Genomic DNA, 20,691 nt, shown 5'->3' with positions numbered 1-20,691 from the left:
AATAATGTTATTTCGTTTTGCATAGGTGCACATACCTTTTGGTTATATTTAACATGTATTTATTATATTAGTTTATATCATAAACGCATGAAATCCGCATTCTATTTATAATATTCATATTCGTTCACGAAGCTGAAGTACTTTGAAGTTTCTGACTCGTGCATGTTGTAAATGTTCTTGTTTTATATTCATAACTATCAGTACTACGAATTAATTGATAATTTATGCCCTTTATGCATACTCGTATTATAATATTTGTAAATAGTAACGGAATATTTCATCGAGTTTTAAGAATGAAGGGTTAATGCACGATTTTCCAGCAATATCTTCACTAAGTTTATTAATTACGTAGTATCTTCATTATTGAAAAGACAGGAATATCAACTATAATCTTCTAGCAGTTATAACTCTTAATATTAGAATTTCACTTGGACTTGAATAATAAAAAAAAATTCGTCTAGCAATACTTTTTGAGGCGATAAAGAAATGTATTCTCGAAATGAATCTTTTTGAAATGACAAAATAAAATATTAGACTATCTAACCTATCTGTCTATCATTTCAGATTTACTATCTATTATATGAATTACCAAAGAAATGATTGGTCTGCTTCATAGTACTTATACTGTATGTACATATTTACCTATGCTAATTTATGGCTCGATTCAATGTTTATAATCGTGCTCGATGATTCTAGTTGTTCAATTAAAATTTTGTATTTCCACCGATACGAGTGAAAATACACACCATTAAAACAAATCGATAACATTTTCACAGAGCTAAGGAATTAAATATACTTCTCTAAATTTAATAACAAAATTTAATAACAAAATTTAATGCTAGGTACTCACATTGAACGACGTAGGCGCCCAGTTCCGCGGCCAAATCGAACGACACTGGCAGTCTTCCTTGGAGGATGTCCTGTTTGACTTGAAGGAAGAACTGGTACCTGCAAAATAGAAAAATGACACTGTTAGAATAATATGATCTCATGTTTGTCGTTACGTCGCGACCGAATCTCGCGGACTGAATTCCTCTTGGAAGTCGTAAATTTAGAGTTAGCAATCACAGCACGAGGCCGTCACGTTATGCCGACTGGTGGCTGTCAAATTAATATTGGACACCTAATTTAATAGTGAAATTTCGAAACGGTGACTCCGTTTACTCCCAAAATGACGGAAACGATTGGATATTAATATATGAACTACCCAGGTCGATACTTATGTATTATATAGACAACTATACCTATCTTTGTAATTATAAAAATATATTAATAGTAATATTTTCTATATTAATCGTACACGGTGGTAGAAATATGTAATATTGCTTGTGAAAAATTCGTCTACATAAAAGATAATTCGTCTTTCATGATGAATATAAAGTTTATTCGTAACCCAAAAGAGCATGTGTTCAAATAAAAACTTATTGAAACAATTTCTTTTAACATCTAACTCTCACATCTAACTCTCGATAGCATTTCTTCTTAGTCGAAGGAACATTTTTCAATTATTTGTAGAAATTAATTATGTCTCTTTATATTCTGTGCCTTAATTAAAGAACCAACGTTATTGTAGCATACCTCTTTCTGATGGGTAACCATTTTGTCTCAGATATTAAATTACTTTTACTGCATAATGAATCATTAAATTGATCTAATTTATGGTTATTCAAATCATAATTACAAATATTATTTACTGTGATTGTAAGCTTTCAAATCCAAATGAATATTAGTATGAAACATAGGTGAAAAATAACTAATTGTAAGTGACACATATTATTGTATAATATACAAATATTCACCTGATACCAAAAATACTAGTATACTTATGAGTAGACTGCGGATCTTTATGCATTTATAGGAAATTTGAATGTGCAAGAAACTTCAAAATTCAAACAACATGCAAGAATATAGAAAAGATTGAAAGTAAAGTTCATGTTATAATATTTTCAGAATAAAATAAATTCCCATTTAGGTTCAATTTTTGTAGGCACGTTCGCCAAGATTTTACTTTGCATAAAGATCCGCAGACTACTTATGAGTATACGTCAAGGAGAATCTGCAAAATTATTAAAAATATTGTTCTTTGTTCTGAAAATGACTGAAAATCAAGTGACAATAATACTTTTATTTTTCCAAAAGGTACAAACACAACTAACTTACAAATATGATACAACTAATAAAGTCCTCTGATCGTAACAACACCTATACACATATAACCTAAGTCTCAAGCTCGAGCTTAAGTAGCCATGAAATTTTGCTTACTGTTGTTATACCGCCTACAATTATTATAATTATCAAGTATACTTGTAATCTGTTAGAAAAACACCAATAAGTAAAATTTATTGGCTACTGAACTTCAATTTATAGTACGGTCACGTGCTATGATATACAGGGTGTCCCAAAAGTCGGGGAGGAGCCGGAAATGGGGGGTAGCTGAGACGATTCTGAACAACAATTTCCTTTGCAAAAATGTCGGATGGGGCTTCGTTAAGGAGATATTAAGCGAAAACCCCGACCAATCAGAGCGCGCGTAGACCGTTGGAGCGACCGCGGTAGCGAAGGCTACGCGCTGGCGGCCGCGCTTGTACGCGAACAAGTGACTCGACGTGCATCGAAGGACATTGACGCTGCCGCCTAGCGCGTAGCCTTCGCTACCGCGGCCGCTCGAACGGACTACGCGCGCTCTGATTGGTCGGGGTTTTCTCTTAATATCTCCTTAACGAAGCGCCATCCGATATTTTTGCAAAGGAAATTGTTGTTCAGAATCGTCTCAGCTACCCCCCATTTCCGGCTCCTCCCCGACTTTTGGGACACCCTGTATATATATAGATATATCCAAATCGCTATCAGATTGAGATCTATCTGTGTATATAGATGTTAGATTCATTGTAGAGATGGATACTTTAACATAATAAAATGGCAAGTAAATGTCAAGGCACAGAAATAATATCTACCCCTAATAATGGAATTTATGGGAATAATTTTTGTAAAAGTGAACGGCTCATTCCACCAAGAATTTATTCGTGTAACGCCCAACTTTGGTGACAAGTGTGTTATGTAAAGAGTCTGAGCCTAAAAAGGAGGGCAAAAAAGAGCATAAAAAGGTGGGAGTCACGTCGAGGTCAGGCTGCGGTTCGTTCTGCCGCGAACTTCGGTTTATCGTTGCCCTCGCGGTTTCTCTTCTTGTAAAGTTATCGTTAAAGGACTTGTCAGCTTTTTTTTCTGTCCTGCACCATCCGTTGCCAGGGTTTCTTTCCCGGTGTCATACCTCATCTCTTTTCCTTCAGCAGCACCGTTCGACCAGTTCCCTCCTTTCGCGCATACCGTTTCCATCGCGCAGATTCCTTTTCGTTTGAACACTTCTCGCTCTTTTTCTTCATTTTCTGCCTGCCAATCTCCCCCGCCGTCTCTTTCTTTGCTCGTCTGCCACGCTCGCTTTCATTTTTCCTCCGTGTTATCCAGCGTTCATCCCGGCCGTTCGTTCGCTTTTCCGTCGTTCTGTCTACGAACACGATCAATCAGCGGCAACCGGAGACAATATACTCTTCCTTAGATCCGGCTGAGACATCTTTCACGCCATCGCGAAATGATGAAGCTGGGAATCAGTCTCGTATTGCGCAAAATGACTAACGCCTCAGCAATTCTTAATACTCAACTCGCCGACTCGTTAATTTGACGCGTACTTAATTCTTAGGAAGTGGTTCACACTGAACGTGTTTTCAGGTTAAATCGGGAATACGGATGTTTGGACGTGGGGCATGAAAACGTGGAAAATGCTGCTTAAAAGATTAGAGCATTCGTTAATCTTTAAAATAATTTAACTGATTTTTGTATCTGTCTAGATGGTTTAGTGAACATTTATGAAAAGACTTGAAATTTAAATTAAAGTATGTCTTATATTGGAAATGGTATAATGTGTGTATTGTTGTTGATATTTTATGTTTTTGCATTTGTGTACATTCTCATATTCACTACATATTCACAATATTGATATTTCGAAACATATTTTGTAATTTTTAGCTTCAGAATTTTATTATTTTCGTCAGTACTTACTCGGTATTAGAAACTTAAAATATCTACCGGACGCGAATGTGTTAAGATATATCTGCATAATACATTCTCAACTCACTGCAGACGGATGTTCTTTCTGTATCGTGAGCCTCGCAAATTTTCTTATTTTCTCTTTATTTTCTTCAATCTTTGCTTGAAGATTTCTATACGAATGGCATAAAGAAGCAAATAAAAATATGGTATGCGTATACAGTCAGTCCCACAAGTATCCATTCCCTTTATGTCTATCGAAGAAACTGGATAATATTAGGTTGTCCCAAAAGTTTCTTTCCTTTTATTAATAAGTAATACATACACAATATTTTATGTCTAATGTTACATTATTGAATTGTGTACGATTCACTTTGTTCCATTACTGTTACAACATCAACATCTAAGAAATTAGATTGTCTATTTATATAAACACTACCGCACAAATAAATGAGAGCAAATTACGAAAGAAACTTTTGGGACAACCTAATATAATAGGTTCGATGTTTTCAAGTAAATATTTCATATATACATGAATAAACTTTCTATACGTGTATATTTACACGGAAAAATTTATTTAGAAACATCAATTTAGACTTTCTTTAAAAATCCCATAAAATATTGTCGAAGAAATAAACTTCCATCTCGCGTCTCTCGCCTGCAAAATGACTTTTCCCCTGACTTCCGGTACTCGGGTGTGCATTTCACAAAAAAAAAAAAAAACGGAGAACAAGAAAAAAAAATCTCGTTCAAAGCATCCTCGGTCGCTTCCTTCCTCTCTTCCTATTTCACTTTGCTGATACACGATCTCCAAACGCAGTTTATTAACGCATGAATAATTTCCCGACCGACCGTAAATTCACCGCCAGCGTCGCGGCAGCGAGTCCCCTCGAGGGACTTTTCCCCTTTCGAATTCTGTTTCTTCTCCCTCTACGCCTTATCTCCTTTTTCCCTCCGTACCGCTGATGCAAGGATTACCCGCGAAATTCCTTTTAGGGTAATTCTGTAAGATTTACCGTCACTCACTCGTTTTTCCTGTCCCCCTGGTATCCTCGACGTCTTCGCGCCGCCCACGCGTAGAATACACGCGGTTTGCTTTGTCTTCGTTCGCCACCCCCGACTCCGACACCCAGAAGAAATTCAATATATTATCGTCGAATCATTAAAATCTCATTCATTAAGCACGCCCTCCCACTCCCTCCGGCTGCTACCTCTTTTCTTCCTTTTCCAGTCATCACCTTAATCAGCCCGCTTTCTTGTTCCCCGTCTTCCTCGTATTCCACCGTCGTTTAACCTCGTCCTTCTCCAACGACTTTTCTCTTTTTCTCCCCTTCGCGGCTGTGTTCCCTCTTCGTCCGTGCAGCCTCTTCTTGACGATCTTCCTCTTTGCTTTCTTTTCCCGTGTTACATGATCGCCGAGTACCACTTATTAACGCGCCACCGACGCGCCGACGGACTATAAAGGACCGTGCACGAAAATGGCTGTTTTTGGTGGACGTTGGAAATGAAAATTTTGTTTTGCGAAGTTAACATTGGGTAATCGAGGAACGATAACCATTTAATCAACGTGCGATGAGATGCAATGTGTAAATATGTCTGGATAGAATTCAGTTTTGGGATTTCTGGTGTGGGTTGGTTTTTCCTTGATGGAAGTCTCTTCGTTTTTCTCCTCTATCTTTTTATTTTGGTTCTCTCTATTTCTCGTAATTTTTATATCGAGTTGAGGTAATTGTACTGTTTGACGTTTAATCGATAGACTTGATAGATTTCGTTTCAGATTGGAGTAAGAAGAATTAGGCCAGTTCCTATTTTAATTTTTATACTGACCTTATCTTTTATCTTCTCTGTATTTTAGTTTAATCTTGGTATATGTTCTTAATAATTCTTAAAGATATTTCTGGCGTGGCTCGTTTCTTCCTTGACACTCTTATGGTAGTCTCTTTATTTTTCTTCTCATTCTTTCTTTTCTTTTGGTTTTCCCTTTTTGGTAATCTTTATATTGACTCAAGGTAATTACAAATAATGAAATATACAAAGACATTTTTCTATTTAACGCAAGTAATGTCACTATCGTTTTTATTTTGAATTTACTGAACAACTTCCTAAGTATAATAATTTCTTTCGACATTCTTCGAGTACGTGTAAGTTACTTTGCCTATCATTTCAATTTGTTTATGTAGCTTTTGTAATAAACTTCTCACAGTGAAACATGCAGTTGAAGAATTAGAAGAAATGCAACAGGACCGAATAGAGTTAAAACTTCCAAGTATGTACTATACAGGCAATTCTTAACAACAAAAACGAATTCCTCAAAGTAGTGTGAATATATTAACTAATTGTAATTAAATTGTAACCATTGGTGTGGTCATTAATAACTTTGTAGTCGATATGACCTTAAATAAAATAATGAAAAAGAAGAATTCTCATCAATATATATAATATATATTAATCGATATATTAATTAATTCTCATAAATATATATTAATTAAACATAATATATTGCATAAATTGTAATTAAATAGCCACTGATGTGATTACTAGTAACTTTGTAATCGATATGATTTTAAATAAAATAATGGAAAAGAAGAATTCTCATCTGAATATAATTCCTTAAATATTCACGCGTTAAAATTACAGTTTTCCTTCAATTTTTCCACTGAAAATTGCAAAAGCATGAAGCGCCTCTTGATATTTAAAATAAATCAACTTTCCGTCCCTATCTTTCTCTCTCACGGCTCCTCTTCCTATCTCATTTTTCAAGTCAAGATAGAGACATCCTCCGCGTTTCCTCGGTTCGTTCCGTTTCGTCTGGTTTCTTGCTCCGTTTTTATCGCCCTCCTCTCACGGGCTCCGGAGGAATCGCTATCGTCGAAGCTGATCCTACTTCGCTTCGCGTGCTGCCTCCATTTACATCGCGTTTCCAGCATTCTTCATTTCCCTCGGCTTTTTGCGGTTTCGCGCAACTTATGCAAAGTAAATACCGTTCGCGTGCGATACCAAAAGAGGCGCAGCTTCAAAGTGTTTCGTGAACGATAGTTAACGAAGTTTTTGCCCGTTCTTCCCGCTTTTTATTCGCTTTCCCCCGTGTTCCGCGAACTCCACTTTCGTTCCTGTGTTCCGTCGTTACGCCCCGCGACCGCGTTAATCTTTCGTTTCGTTTTCGTTGGCCGATTTTTGTTTCTTAAGCCGTTGTACGTGTGCGTGCGAGAGTATGTAATTAGACCACGCGGTCATTTCTTTCGAGGAATTTCATTCATAAATCGGTAGAAAGGTTTCCAAGCGATGAACTTTCTTTTTTTGCATTCCCAAAGATGAGCTTTCGTTTATTTTATGCGTTTCGACGCACACGGAATTCTCAAACGCTACTGGGCAAATCTGGTATTCCGTGGAATTTCGAGACTCGCGCTCGAGCAAGGATCGTTCGCATGTGGGCGTGACATCATGTGAAAATCGTCTGCATTGTCGCGGCTCATACTAAATTTCACGGCAACGGCACGTTCCTGCGCTCATTTTTAAATGTTATTTTCGTTCACTGAATTTTTAATTGACATTGTATTTACATTTAAATTTTAGATATTTATATTTTCCTTCCGAAATTTAAGAAAACTTTATCGTTATAAATTTTGTATAAGTTGATTTCGACCACTGAATTTTTGCTTACATTCAATTTACATTCAATCGTTTTCAATTTCATTAGAGAAATTAAGGGTTTTCCAAAAAGGAGCTTCGAGTTTCTTTTCTTAATCAAAATAGGAATGGTTAGAAATACATCAGATTTTAGCTCGAGTTTTGCATGTGGAACTAGATACATTTTATAATCGAATAATAAGGCAGGGTGGGTGTTAATTATCTTTAATTTTAAGAAAAAGATTTTGTTTTTTAGTTAGAACACAAATGGTTTGGAATATATATCCAATTTTAGCATAAATTTGTCATATGAAACTACATAGATTTTATAATTAAATGAAAATAAAATATAAATTATCTTCAATATGAAGAAACGTATGTTAAGTCTAATAAATATCCTCCAGAATGTCTATTTCTCAAGTACTTCAAGAATACCAAAAATAATATATAAACTAACACAAACCGTTCACAAGCCAAGTTGATTAACTCTACAAAATAAGAGAACAGAGACAAAATTATATACAGTGTTTTTTAAAATTCCATTTAAAATATAAATTCAAATGAACATTGTAGTACATATCATTACAAGTATAGATTTCATCTAGCAACATATAAAATGCATAACCCTGGAGTAATTGTTATTATTGTAGTTATTATTAATTTTGGCAAGTAAAGATAAAAGTAAAACAATACCACCCAATTCAACCCTCAACAAATTTGTTCAAGTTGACTTTTTAAAATATAAAATGACCCGACAGTCACCTCTAACCTCGAGATATCATTAATGCGAACATATTTCTCGTTTTAGATTGGTTGCATTATGAACGGCTAACAATTCATCGGCTTTTTACATTACGCTCGATCGTGCATGCTTAAAATTGTATAACCTCTTCCATACGAAGGGTTCGTGAAACTCATTTCATCCGTATCGTCTTTCGCCGTCGACTTACAGCATACTTGTAAAGAGCAATTACGATTTTTTCAGTCGAATTAAACGTATGCGCGCGTTCGTCGATTTCTCAATTTACGCCTGACGTTGAATCGCGCTACTTGCACTAGCGAAATTGACTTCTCAGTCTCCGCTGTACGAGATAATCAACTCGACGTCCAGTTAAAGTTAAGAACCATTACGAAACCAGTTTGAATATTTATGCAATTTTAAATGATATTTCACTCCGAATAAAGTACAGGATGGAAACGCGCGCTGGGTGTGAAAAAGGAAGTTTCGTCGTTAATTCGGAATATATGCAAGGATTCGCACAATATAAAAGTGCGTCCAAGGAGATCCTCTCATTATTTCAGTGGGGGGTTCTCAGAATATTTATATAGTCGGGATATAAACCCAGCAAAGTTGTCCATTATTGAAGCATTACAAGACACCATTATTGAGGAATTTGATTATTTAACAAATTCAATTTGCTGTTGGATTAATTGGACCAGTTTAAATATTTGAGTAAATTACTTATGTCACGTTTTATTGTAGTGACCAGACTGCGGATTTTATGCATTTATGATATAAACTAATGTAATTAGCAGCATTAACGTTTAATAAAGATTAAAGACATTCCTTAAATTGTTACTAGACCGTGTATGTTTATGCATTTATGGTGCGTGTAAATGTGGAATAAAGTATGGAGATGCGTATGAATGCAAAAATATATACAATACATGTTACAATATTTAGAAGGTAAGACATATTTCCCATTTAAATATTAGTAATTAAATATTGATAATTGAGTGACTTCAAAAAGAAATTTGATGAACATGGTTCAACTCAACTATTAGTTTTAGTGTTAAATGAAAGTATCAAGGAAGTAAAGTTGAACCTAACAGATGATGTCACTTAAGTGCGACTACGCCGACAGTATTTTATTATTAACAGAAAGAAAATCTCAAAGCCTCTTTTGGAAACCCTTTCAGTCGCTCGTGATAGCTTCAAGTACAGAAAGAAATTGAACGTACGTCCAACTTTCTCGTATGCCCTGTCTACGAACTTTGATATTGGAAATACTTCCAAACTGCATCGAACAACCCTTTCAAGAAGATGGTCTATTCCTAGAAATGGAGGTAATAGCTCGTAAAAGCGACTTTATGTTGAAAGGTATTGTTGCGCAATGCTATCTTCTAAGAGCATTATTTGGTCCCCTGTTCCTAAAGATAAATATTCGATACTGGTTCGTATTATAGTACATACGAATGGAATCCATTCAGCCATGCGAGTCGTTACTTTCGTCTATGAAAATCGGGAAAACGAGTCTAGACAGGTTTCTAGATGTCCATCTCGACAATTGCACAGGGACAGAATAGAATCAGACTATCAAAGTATCGGTCCGATCGAATAGACGGAGTGATAATTCATAAACAAACATTTACGGAAATATAAGATCATTTTAGGGAAATGTAAAATAATTAGACTGTAAATATTTATGCAAATTACAGGAAAAGATTTGAAATTTAAATAAAAGTATGTCTTACCTTGTAAATGGTACAATATGTATATTATTGTTGATATTTTATATGTTTTTGCATTTGAGCACATTCTTATAGATTTCTCCATATTTCTATTTTCCATAAATACATAAATACTCGCAGTCTAAAAATGACAATTTCAACAAGCATAAGTATTGCAGGTACCTTTAGATTCTGAATTAATTTCTGCAATATATCCGAACTAATTGTTTTTAATGTTAGTATAACTGGTTAATTTGCATTGAAACAAACGAATAACAGATTGTAGATTGTTGACATAACAGCATTTATAGTTTCTTTAAAAATGTACAAGTTTCATCTGACTAATAAAATAATTTCGCACAAAATCCTAAAAAAACTTATGCATGCACCTCGTATTATTTTGAAGGACAATTTCGCGATTATTTAAAATAACTATAAAACAAAATAATATGTTATTTGACATAGTATTTGTGTAATTCCAAAAAGGATCGTAAGTATGAAAATAATTATGAAATAGGATAACGTATTATTTGTAATAATATTTTAACAATGCCGAGGTCTGTTACATACATTCTCTTCTATGTATGTACATAATACATATTATATACATAATAAACCTTTTTGTATATATTTCAATAAATATACAATATTTTGATTTGATTTTCGATTGTCACTTAAAAAGAAAACTTCATGGAACCATACATTTCCACTAAATTTGAGTAAGTTTATCCTGTTTAATCGTCAACAAAGTTTGCTAGACTTACGACGTCCCCTCGGACGAGACATCCGAGTGCAAGGGGTTAATTATTCCAGGACTTGTCGCGATTACTCGCTAGGATCTCGAAGAGAATCCGAACGCAGACGGTCTGTACCGTTTCGTGTCGTATATCCTATATTCCCGGCGTTATGGGCACACTGCGCCGTGACGTGACGTATCTTTTTGCATTTGCACGACAGCAACGGCCGTGGAACCACGTGCAGGCAAAAGTAGAGAACCATCGGCGACAGAGCCTTATCCCTTGGTCCCCCCTTCGACCACGGCGACCCTCGAACCACGGTTTTATGTCTCGCGGTCCAGTCGTACTGTCTGCATCTCGTATCCTGTTATATTGTGCCAAGGAACAGCCGGGGATCTCTACCAACGTTAAGGAGCCCTCACATCGACCGCGGCGAGGCAACATTTTTATCTGGATGTAAATTTCGAATCGGTGTAGTTGGCCCAAGATGTAACAAAAGTAAGGATAAACGGAGTTAGAAATAGCTTTGTAGAAATAAAAATTAAATGGGATTCCTAATTCTGATTTAGAATATGATTAAAGAAAAATAACTAAGGAGCTTCTATCAAAAGTGATAAGAAAAGCTATGATAAAAGAAGCTAAAGATCTCTTGAATGAAAATCAAATTTAAAAAGTTGCTAATTCTGACAGTGGAAGAATTATTGAGGAATTCCCATCAAACGTGATAAGAAAAGCCATGATAAGCAAAGTTGAAGATCTCTTGAAAGAAAATAAAAATTTAAAGAATTTCTTGTTCCGACTTAATGGAAAAATGATTAAGGAGCTTCTACTAAAAGTAATAAAATATAGTTTTGGCACTACATATTACAAAGAATTCTGACGTATTCGCCATTTTTAATTCTGTAAATTATTCCTGGCCAATCGTATGCTCTGAATCCGTCGCGTTAGTACCAATCCCCCCGAAACAAACAAAATGAAAAATATTGAAACGAGAGGGAAGACATCTCGTTTGCCGAGTAACGTAAAAAGTCCATCAGATTTTGCTTACACTGCATTCAATGAAAGTTACTATCAAATTCAATTACTTTGGTGCGTCTGAAGGTCCCACGGAGCCGTTTCGCCAACTTTTCCGTTATCAATTCTCCATATCGCGTTACCAATTACGAGAGATTGCACGGGCGAATATCGAAATACACCTAAGTGCATCGATATGCGCACGGCACGTTGGAATAAACGATTGGTTCCGTATGTGTGCCGCGTCGGTGGAAGCTAGATACGATATTGCAACGTCAATGAAACGTCGACGAGAGCCTCTGGAAGTCGGGGTGGATGGAAGTTACGAGTCTTCCCAAGAATCGTGGGCGGACATTAGTAACGATAGGCAAGAGCACGAAGCGCCTTAACGTTCCAGCGCTACCGTGATGAAAAAAAGGCCACGTAACGTGATTTTGCGAGCCTCACACGCTCGTAAACTGACGGGGAAATATTATCAATTAAAATAGAACTCCGATACCGCGAGAAACAATAAAATCCAAACGTTGCACGCGGTGGACACAAAGCAGTTCGTTTCGTTTGTACTCTTTGCTTGGTTCGATTTTATTTCGAGCTTTGTTTTAATTTCGTTTTATTTTATTTATTTGACAAGCTGTGCCCTTTAATGTAAAGTGAAAGGGAGGTTGAATAGGAGACGGATTATGTAAATATAATGAAATAAGGAAGAACAAGAAACTTGCTTGAAAATTCAGAAACGCAATAAAATGTTTGTTGGAATATAATAAAAGAAGTTTTGAGATGCTAAAAGAAAAATGTTTGAGATTTGTGTATACTCTAAATATTAGAATTACATCTAACAATCTATTAGTAAATATAAAAGTAATAAATAACGCTATATAATACATGATATTTATAAGTATTACAAATAATACTTCAGTTTATTAACATAATCATGATTTTCCTTGAATAACGATTAAATTGAAACTGACAATGAGGATCAGTGGTAACGGAAATTATTTTAGTATTATCGTTATGATATGTTGTTTAAATTTAATAAGAATATAAAATACGAAAATGAATTTTTGTTCGTAAGATTCATTTTAATTTAAATAATTTTTTTTTATTAAAAAAACATCTTAAGCCATTATTGGCCTATAGATAAATTTGAATAAGTACTACAAAATTATTCTAATAATTTTATATGACAGAGATGATATTTCTTCATTTCTGCTGAATACGATGTTGAATATTTTTAATGAATGGCAGACTCGCGTAAAAAGAAAAACTATTCTTGCACAATCAGTAGACTCAGACCTGTACGGTTATTCGGATTCTTTTATTCTGTCTACGTAACAACATCTCAGAATTTAAATAAGCGAGACACGAAAGGCGAAAGTTTGAAAGAATGGTCTGAAACACGATACGCCGTACAATGCTGTCTATAATTTTCATTTTTGGTGGATAATTGTCTGCTCAGAGCTTAATTGCTACGGTCCAGCGAGATACTCGGCACGTAACCCTAACCCCTAGAAATGTGCAAAACTCTCATGTATATATGTAGAAGGTCTCGAGTAACGAATAGAAGTTAAATAACTTTTATTTCGTTACTCGTTTAATAAAGATTGCTATCTAAAATACACTGTCAAATTATACTTCATAAACAAATTCTCACAATTTATAATACTCTATATATACATATGGAATTTGTTAGTAGTCAAATTTGAAGGAGAAATATCACCTTTATTGTTTAAAAAGATCAATATTTTTATTAGCAAAATCTTAAAATACATAGTATTTTAAAATATGACAATAATATTATATTATACATATACTTATATTATGTATGATATATGTATGTATACATAATATAATATATGATATATATTATAATTATATTATAGAATGTAATATTTTAAAACTTCTTTATAGTATGTTAAGTTAAAATTGGAAATATTAACCATTAAAAATATACTATTGAACGGTCATTCATAAACTTGAATTTTTTCTCAGAATCAGATCATTCGATCGACTCACAACTTGAAATATACATTGACAATCATACAGACTGACTTATAAATGAAATAAATCAAAAAAGTATGCATGAAAAAATACAAAAGCGCTTCACCACTTAATGAACATCTTTGAACGATAGAAAAGGACTGATAGTTGTACAAAAATGAATAAAATTCTAAAATACCGCAAAATAATTGTATAGGTCATTCCGGTGTCGCCATTAAATCTCCGTTATTTCTGTTCACCCTGCAATTCCGACTGCTGCTTCGACGAATATTCACCCACCACATTCGACGCGAGAATTTCTCGAGTCCTCTCGTTGACCGCGTTTCCGCGTTGCGTTAGGAATATCAAAACGATTCCTAGGTGGAATTGAAACGTACCTGTGCCCTCGTCGTCTCTACCAAGGGAACGACGCCAAGTGTTCCATAAATTCAAGGAACGATTCGCGATTTTCGCGCGTTCGGATGCTGTGCTATTGTGAAACTAAATACCTTCTGCGCCGGTTAACGTTCGCGCGTCGAATAAAAGCCGGTGGAAAACCACGAAGCGCGTGAAATGCACTCGTCCTATCGTATTTTTGTGGTTTAGCGCCATCTCGACATTTCGCACAGTGACGTATTTAAACCAATCGGGGCCCGAAGCTATTAGCTACCTTAAAAAGTTCGTGCAGCTTTGCAAATACTCGGAACTTTTTTAAAACGTAATTTCATTTAACGAAGCGTTTAGGATTTATTTGTACAACACTTTCCCATCGTTCTACAAGCTTGTACGTTTCTTTTTTATAAAGGTCTTGAGTTTGATGCATTTAAAAATGAATTAATTGCCGATTTAACTTCGACATCATGATACTCTGAGGGCCTTTTCCTTTTCAGAAATATTATTGTAAAAATGCCTTTATCTTTCTATTATTTTCTGTATGATCTGCCGTAAAATATAGGCACTCGAACCTCGAAAATCGAACAGGGAATTGTGTCAAAAATATAAAAAGCGCGACCGTTCCAGGATCGTCACTTTCGAGAACAATAAAATCAGTACTAGATAAAGAAGGATTCAATATACATACACATAGTTCTGAGTGAAGAAATAATTTCCAACAAAGACGTCTGTGACAATATGAAGTTACCTAGTCAAAAATTCATATATCATTCAATCCACTAAATACACCTACATCATTAACCCTTTGGCCTACAACGACAAGTGAGACTTGTAAATAATTTATGCCATAAACAATAAGCACGAGCCTGACTCGTGGTACTTCGTTCAGACTTCTTACCTTTCTGTTTACTATGGCCCGAGCAATCGTGAGATACCGTGTAGATCAAGGGGTTAACCCTTTCAGACCTGAATTATTTTCTTTTCTCATGCTAATGTAATTTAATTTTTAGGGTTAACTTGAACTAAAATTAGTATGGAAAAAATAGAAGAAAATCCCAATAATGTAGTTTTCGAGGAGAACTGGTCTTTCTTCGTGTGCGAAAATAAGGACATTCGCCCTAAATGATAATGAAAAATTTTGTTACTTTAAATTTTGTGTCTTCAAATATGGGGACACCAGGTCTGAAAGGGTTAACAATACCTTTATAAATATTAAATTAAAATAAATTCGTAAAAATGTAGCTAGAGGCAATACAAATTTTTCTTCCATGGTCCTGAACAGTAGTTCAATTAAAAATAAAACAGGACGGGATCTCTTGGGGACTCGAATTTGGGGAACCTGAGCATCCTTGGCCACCATGATAAATCCGCTGACGATATTGCGTTTCGCGTCGCTAAGACGCCGAGGAGCAATATTTAGCGAGATATAAAGCTAATTCGCTTTTATCTCGCGGCCGGCTTTATTCCAGCTGCTATTACCGCGAGCACGGCCACGCTTCACTTTCCGTGAAAGCCAATAATAACGCGGGAATATGCGCATCTCATTACCGACTGTTACTTCTTGCGTCGCTTTCGGTGCTTAGATTCGATATCCCGCGGTTCATTCATTGTGCAATGGACTCGAGAAGCTGCAACCACGGGCCCCCGACAACCGTCCGTCGATTGCTCATACTCGAGATAAAAGATGAACGCATTTGCATATAGATTGAGTTCGTCCGTTTCCCCGAGACGTCGTCGTTTTTTCCTTCTTGTTCCGGATGGTGCGGGTCTACTACCGAACCGACCGCGACGCAGTCACCTCGACTAGTGCACACCGAAAGTCTTGAATTAAGAAGTGACAAATCTCATTGGTTGACGAATGTTCGTGAGCACGAAACGGATAAGCCTTTTTTAACGTTTCCACTGCTGAATTAACGCGTTGGTCGTCCGTTTCCTAGGAGTGAGTGACGAAGCGAGGTCAATAATTAAATGGTTTTCGCGAGTTTTTTTTTCGAAGGAAAATTTTACTTAATTTTTTGTTAACACTTTACCGACCGGTAGCGTTTGGACATATATGTACTTAAATTTAATAATATTGTTTATTTTCATAACATTAGTATTATATAAAATTTATTTTATCCATTAGAATCATTAATTATATTTATGTGATATTTCATAATTCACATAATAATGGGAGCATACAATGAGATCTGTACTGTCTCAGTAATAAATAAGAAAGTATTGCTTTCCATGGAAAAGACTATTAAGGCTACCGGTCGGTAAAATGTTAACTTTGAAAATATTTTAGGTGTGTTTTAAGGTACATTTGGTAATTTTTTCAAATCATTTCGCACAGGAAACTGTAAGATATCGCGTTTTAACTTCATAAGCTGCTTTATAAAATTAAACGTATTTTAAAATGTACCTGAACTATTCTCAAAGTCATATTACACAATCCAGTTAGAAGTTGATATAACAAATTATGTCATTATGTACATAAATATAAATAAATTAAAAAATTGACGTTCATTTATATCTATTAAACTAAATATATGTAAAAATTTAAATAGTAATAAGTATATATTAATGAACACAGTAAACAAAATAACTTGTGTCGAGCATCTAATATTGTTGACAAGTGCATTTCAGATTAAGAAAATAATAAAGAGAATAATTGTTTCATTGTTCGGGGTGGTTTGTGCTCTGAACTGTCGCCAATAGGATACAAATAATTTTCACTGTAGCATGAGTATTCATAGAGTAGATTTGTTAAGTAAACACTGGTTTATTAATTAGATGTATTCAATTACATTCTGAAAAGTAATTTAAATTTGATTGTATGCAAAAGAACAAAAGTGCTTTCGAGCCTTAACGTCTGATGCACATTACATAAAGTTGCAATCAGCTTTTAGGGTAGTTGACTAAATTTATTTGTTCCCTTCATGCAAAGATGGAAGTTATCCATTTCGAAGAAATGTAAATTCATTACGCTCGTCCGCCACGGAGATGTGCGAGTATTTGTTTCGTCATATAAAACTCACTGTCTCGTTTCTTTGCTTCTCCGGTGGAAAATATGCCCGTAGAACCGAGAGCAATTTTGTTATTACGTATTTGAATGCAAAGTGTCGCCTTCTTACGGGGAGAGTAAAGTCGCCTATTCAGATTATGATAATCGTCGAGGAGACATTTCTCAATTTTTATTTTTTATGCATTCAACTGGCTGCATTACTGAATAAAATATTTCGAGAGCATCGATTTTAGAGCCTCGGAGCTTTAATAACTGTAATCCTAAGGAAAACCTGCTTTCGTAAACAAGTTTCTTGTTTTAATCTACGTCCCAAGATCTCGCGATAATCACCAACTATTTCTAGCTTCCTGTCACTCTATTTATAGAAAATTGCAAATCTATGATCGCATACGATATACATGAATCCGGTAGAAATAAATTTTTAAAATATAGGTTTAGAAGAGTCCTGTCTATTCTGCTAGATTTTTAATCATTCTGCTAGATTTTTAATCATTCTGCTAGATTTTTAATCATTCTGCTAGATTTTTAATCATTCTGCTTTATCATGTTTTGGTTAATTCATTTCCATTTCCATTCTACTCCAATTTGTTTCGTTATATTTTCATTATGTATTATTAGATTGAGAATACTTATGCATTTGTCATAAATGTAAATATGCAAACATACACGAAGATGTGTACATTGTGTACAGATATATTAAATGTAAGAAATTAAAATACACATTACCAAATTTAGAAGACAGTACACTTTGGTTTACGTTTCTGGTCTTCATCTGTGTATGTACAAATACGAATTTGCATAAACATCCGCAGTCTATTTTTTTAATGATACGTTGTTATAAATAAAATATAGTGGAATATTTAAAGAAATTGGCATCTAAAGCAATAATATATGAAGTCCAACATTTGAAATCAATGTTCCTTTTACATCACGAATGGTCTATCAGAAAGTTATAAAAGATATGAAAATTTTTATAATATGTACAAAAAGCAAAGATACTCTTAAATTTTTGAAAAAATTCTCCAAGTATGAATACGTGTATCATGTATATGTATTCGTGTAAGAATATACGTGTTTACTATATGTACATAAACATTGACATTTCACAATTATTTGTTAAGTGAAATGAAAATTCTTAAAAACAGATGTTTTTTTCTTGCAAGTGTACGATAATAGCTCCTTAAAGGATTGTTTCATATAATTAGAATAATAGAACAAAGTATTTTTCCATATTTTGAGCAAAGTATATTGCCATATTTTTATCAAATAGGAAGCTTTCTACAATTCTTATCGTTACATTTAAATTCATACCGTGAGTATGTTATAAATTTGCGTAAAATATTCGCGCGATTAATCCTCTGTTCCTCCACGTGAAGAGCTTAGAGCGATTTCGCGTGAAAAATCTGCGATTCACGCTCGATTCGATCACGCGGAAGCGGAACTTGGATATTTGAGATAGAACGAGGAGATATCTCTCTTCCCTAGGTTTTGCACGCAGGCGTCTACCAGATGAAGTAACGCCGCGGATGATCGATACCGACGGTGAAGTCGATAGTCTTAAAAAAATCACGCTTTATCTTGCCAACTGAAACTTAAAGGGAACGCGCAACGGGACGAGAAAAAATGGGCAATCGCCGAGGGCGAACGCTGCGATCGCAGGGGTTGAAGAACTCTCTGAAACGAACACAGAATCAATCGAGCCGGTTTATCTGTGGCAAAACCATCAATTTTTCTCTAGGCTTCCATTAAAAGGTCTACCACGCACCGATGCTCGTTTATACGCAATCGATCTCGGCGGTAAATCGCGAGGACCTTCTGATATAACTTGCTTAAGAGCTTGATAAGGAGTCGCCAGAAATGACTATAATTTCCTCGGGAGTCGGGATTCGAATATAATCTTGTCTACGTAATATTGACTATGTGAAATGTTAGGTAGACACAATTTTTATTATTCTGCCAGTGAAAAGAATGTATATGTACGTTTTGTTTGTTATATTCAAAGCAAACATTATTATGATAAATATGAACCAAGCAAGCATAGTTTTATTTATTTAATGAAAGTTTCGACTTTTAGTGCAAGCCTTTTTTTAGAATAAAATTAAAAATTATTAATGCTTGAAAATGTAAAAGTACATGCATTAGTTATTACTGAAATTGCATCGATATTGTTGATTATTTATCAAATATGTAGATAGAATGCAGGTGTAGTGGATATATTAAAGTGCTTTACTGTTAAAAATTACGTTTCTTTTAATTTAAATCAAATCTGTAATGTCAAATAACACTAAACATGTAAAATAATTTCTATCGCCATTACTGTGATCTATACGTAATTTTGATCCCCAAAAGAGATGAAGTAAATACAAAATGTTGAATTGTTTAAATGAAGTCTAGTCATGAAATATAGTTTCAATTGAAATAGTAAATTACATTTTGGAAAATACACAGGTAGAATACGTGTACGTAAAAACCTAAATAAAAATTGTAACTATAATTGTATTTTAGTCCTCTTGCTGAATTTACATATATTTTTTTATTTTAAATTTTTGATAGACATTCTTATACCGAAGAAGGTCTAAATTAAAGATCGAAACAATTACTAAATATATGTATAAACAATGCTTGCTTAGACCACACGTACATCACATCACATTTATTCAGTAAAATAACTGTTCATTTAAATACGTATGAAAATATTAAAAAATTCATTGCGTGAATATATATTAATTATAAATATTAAATCAAATATATTAAAAATCAATGTGCCTAAAAATAGGTGTTCGATACAATGTACATGAAATTAACGCAAATCTATGGAAGAATTGTTGGTATAACTATTTATAAAATTCATTCAATGCTTCAGCATAAGTATTCCTATCATTTTTCACTTAGATTACAAATAATTTTCCGACAGCTCGCACCGATAAATCGATAATTGATCCTTTGAAACAGGTATAGATCACTGACAATGAACTGAATGGAGACGCTATCGGTTAATCTGAGACAGACGTCCGCGGAGTATTACGGCTTATCCATAGTCGCTCACTGACCTCTCTGACAGTTAACAATAGGATGCATTATGGCTCAGGTGCACCGATGCCTATGCGCTATGCTAAGCGATAGGAACTGAAGCGGAATACAATGACAATTGCGACTTAATGAGGTTCAATTAGCTAATCAACATTACGAATTTCGTGCAACTGGTTATCACTCGCACTTTACGTAATTGTTATCAGTGGTGCTTTATAAATAAGTTAATCATTTATAATACGCTATCATAATACAGGACTTTATTTAAAAAACGCATAAAACTCTCCTACGCTAACAAATTTTGGAGGTGATCTCAACATTTTTCCCACTGACGCATTTAAATCGAAACCCAAGCAAATCTAAGCATTCAGAAATTACGCTTTAAAAATGAACCCCTTTATAAATCACTCTCCA

The 20,691-nt window shown here is 34.6% G+C and overlaps 1 protein-coding gene across 1 annotated transcript in view; it reads right to left on the bottom strand.

Annotated features, from left to right (window-relative positions):
• LOC128873660 (band 4.1-like protein 4) overlaps positions 1-20,691 on the bottom strand; it is a 128,814-nt gene that overhangs the window by 29,030 nt on the left and 79,093 nt on the right. Inside the window, exon 5 of the mRNA XM_054117372.1 lies at positions 851-948. Within this exon, the coding sequence (XP_053973347.1) occupies positions 851-948 (98 nt within the window). The remainder of the gene's footprint in view (positions 1-850; positions 949-20,691) is intronic.

Source organism: Hylaeus volcanicus, chromosome 3 (genome assembly GCF_026283585.1).
Source record: "Hylaeus volcanicus isolate JK05 chromosome 3, UHH_iyHylVolc1.0_haploid, whole genome shotgun sequence".
In the NCBI taxonomy this organism is placed as follows: domain Eukaryota; kingdom Metazoa; phylum Arthropoda; class Insecta; order Hymenoptera; family Colletidae; genus Hylaeus; species Hylaeus volcanicus.
Note: the sequence above shows the minus strand (reverse complement) of the source record. Positions and strands in the feature narration are given on the sequence as shown.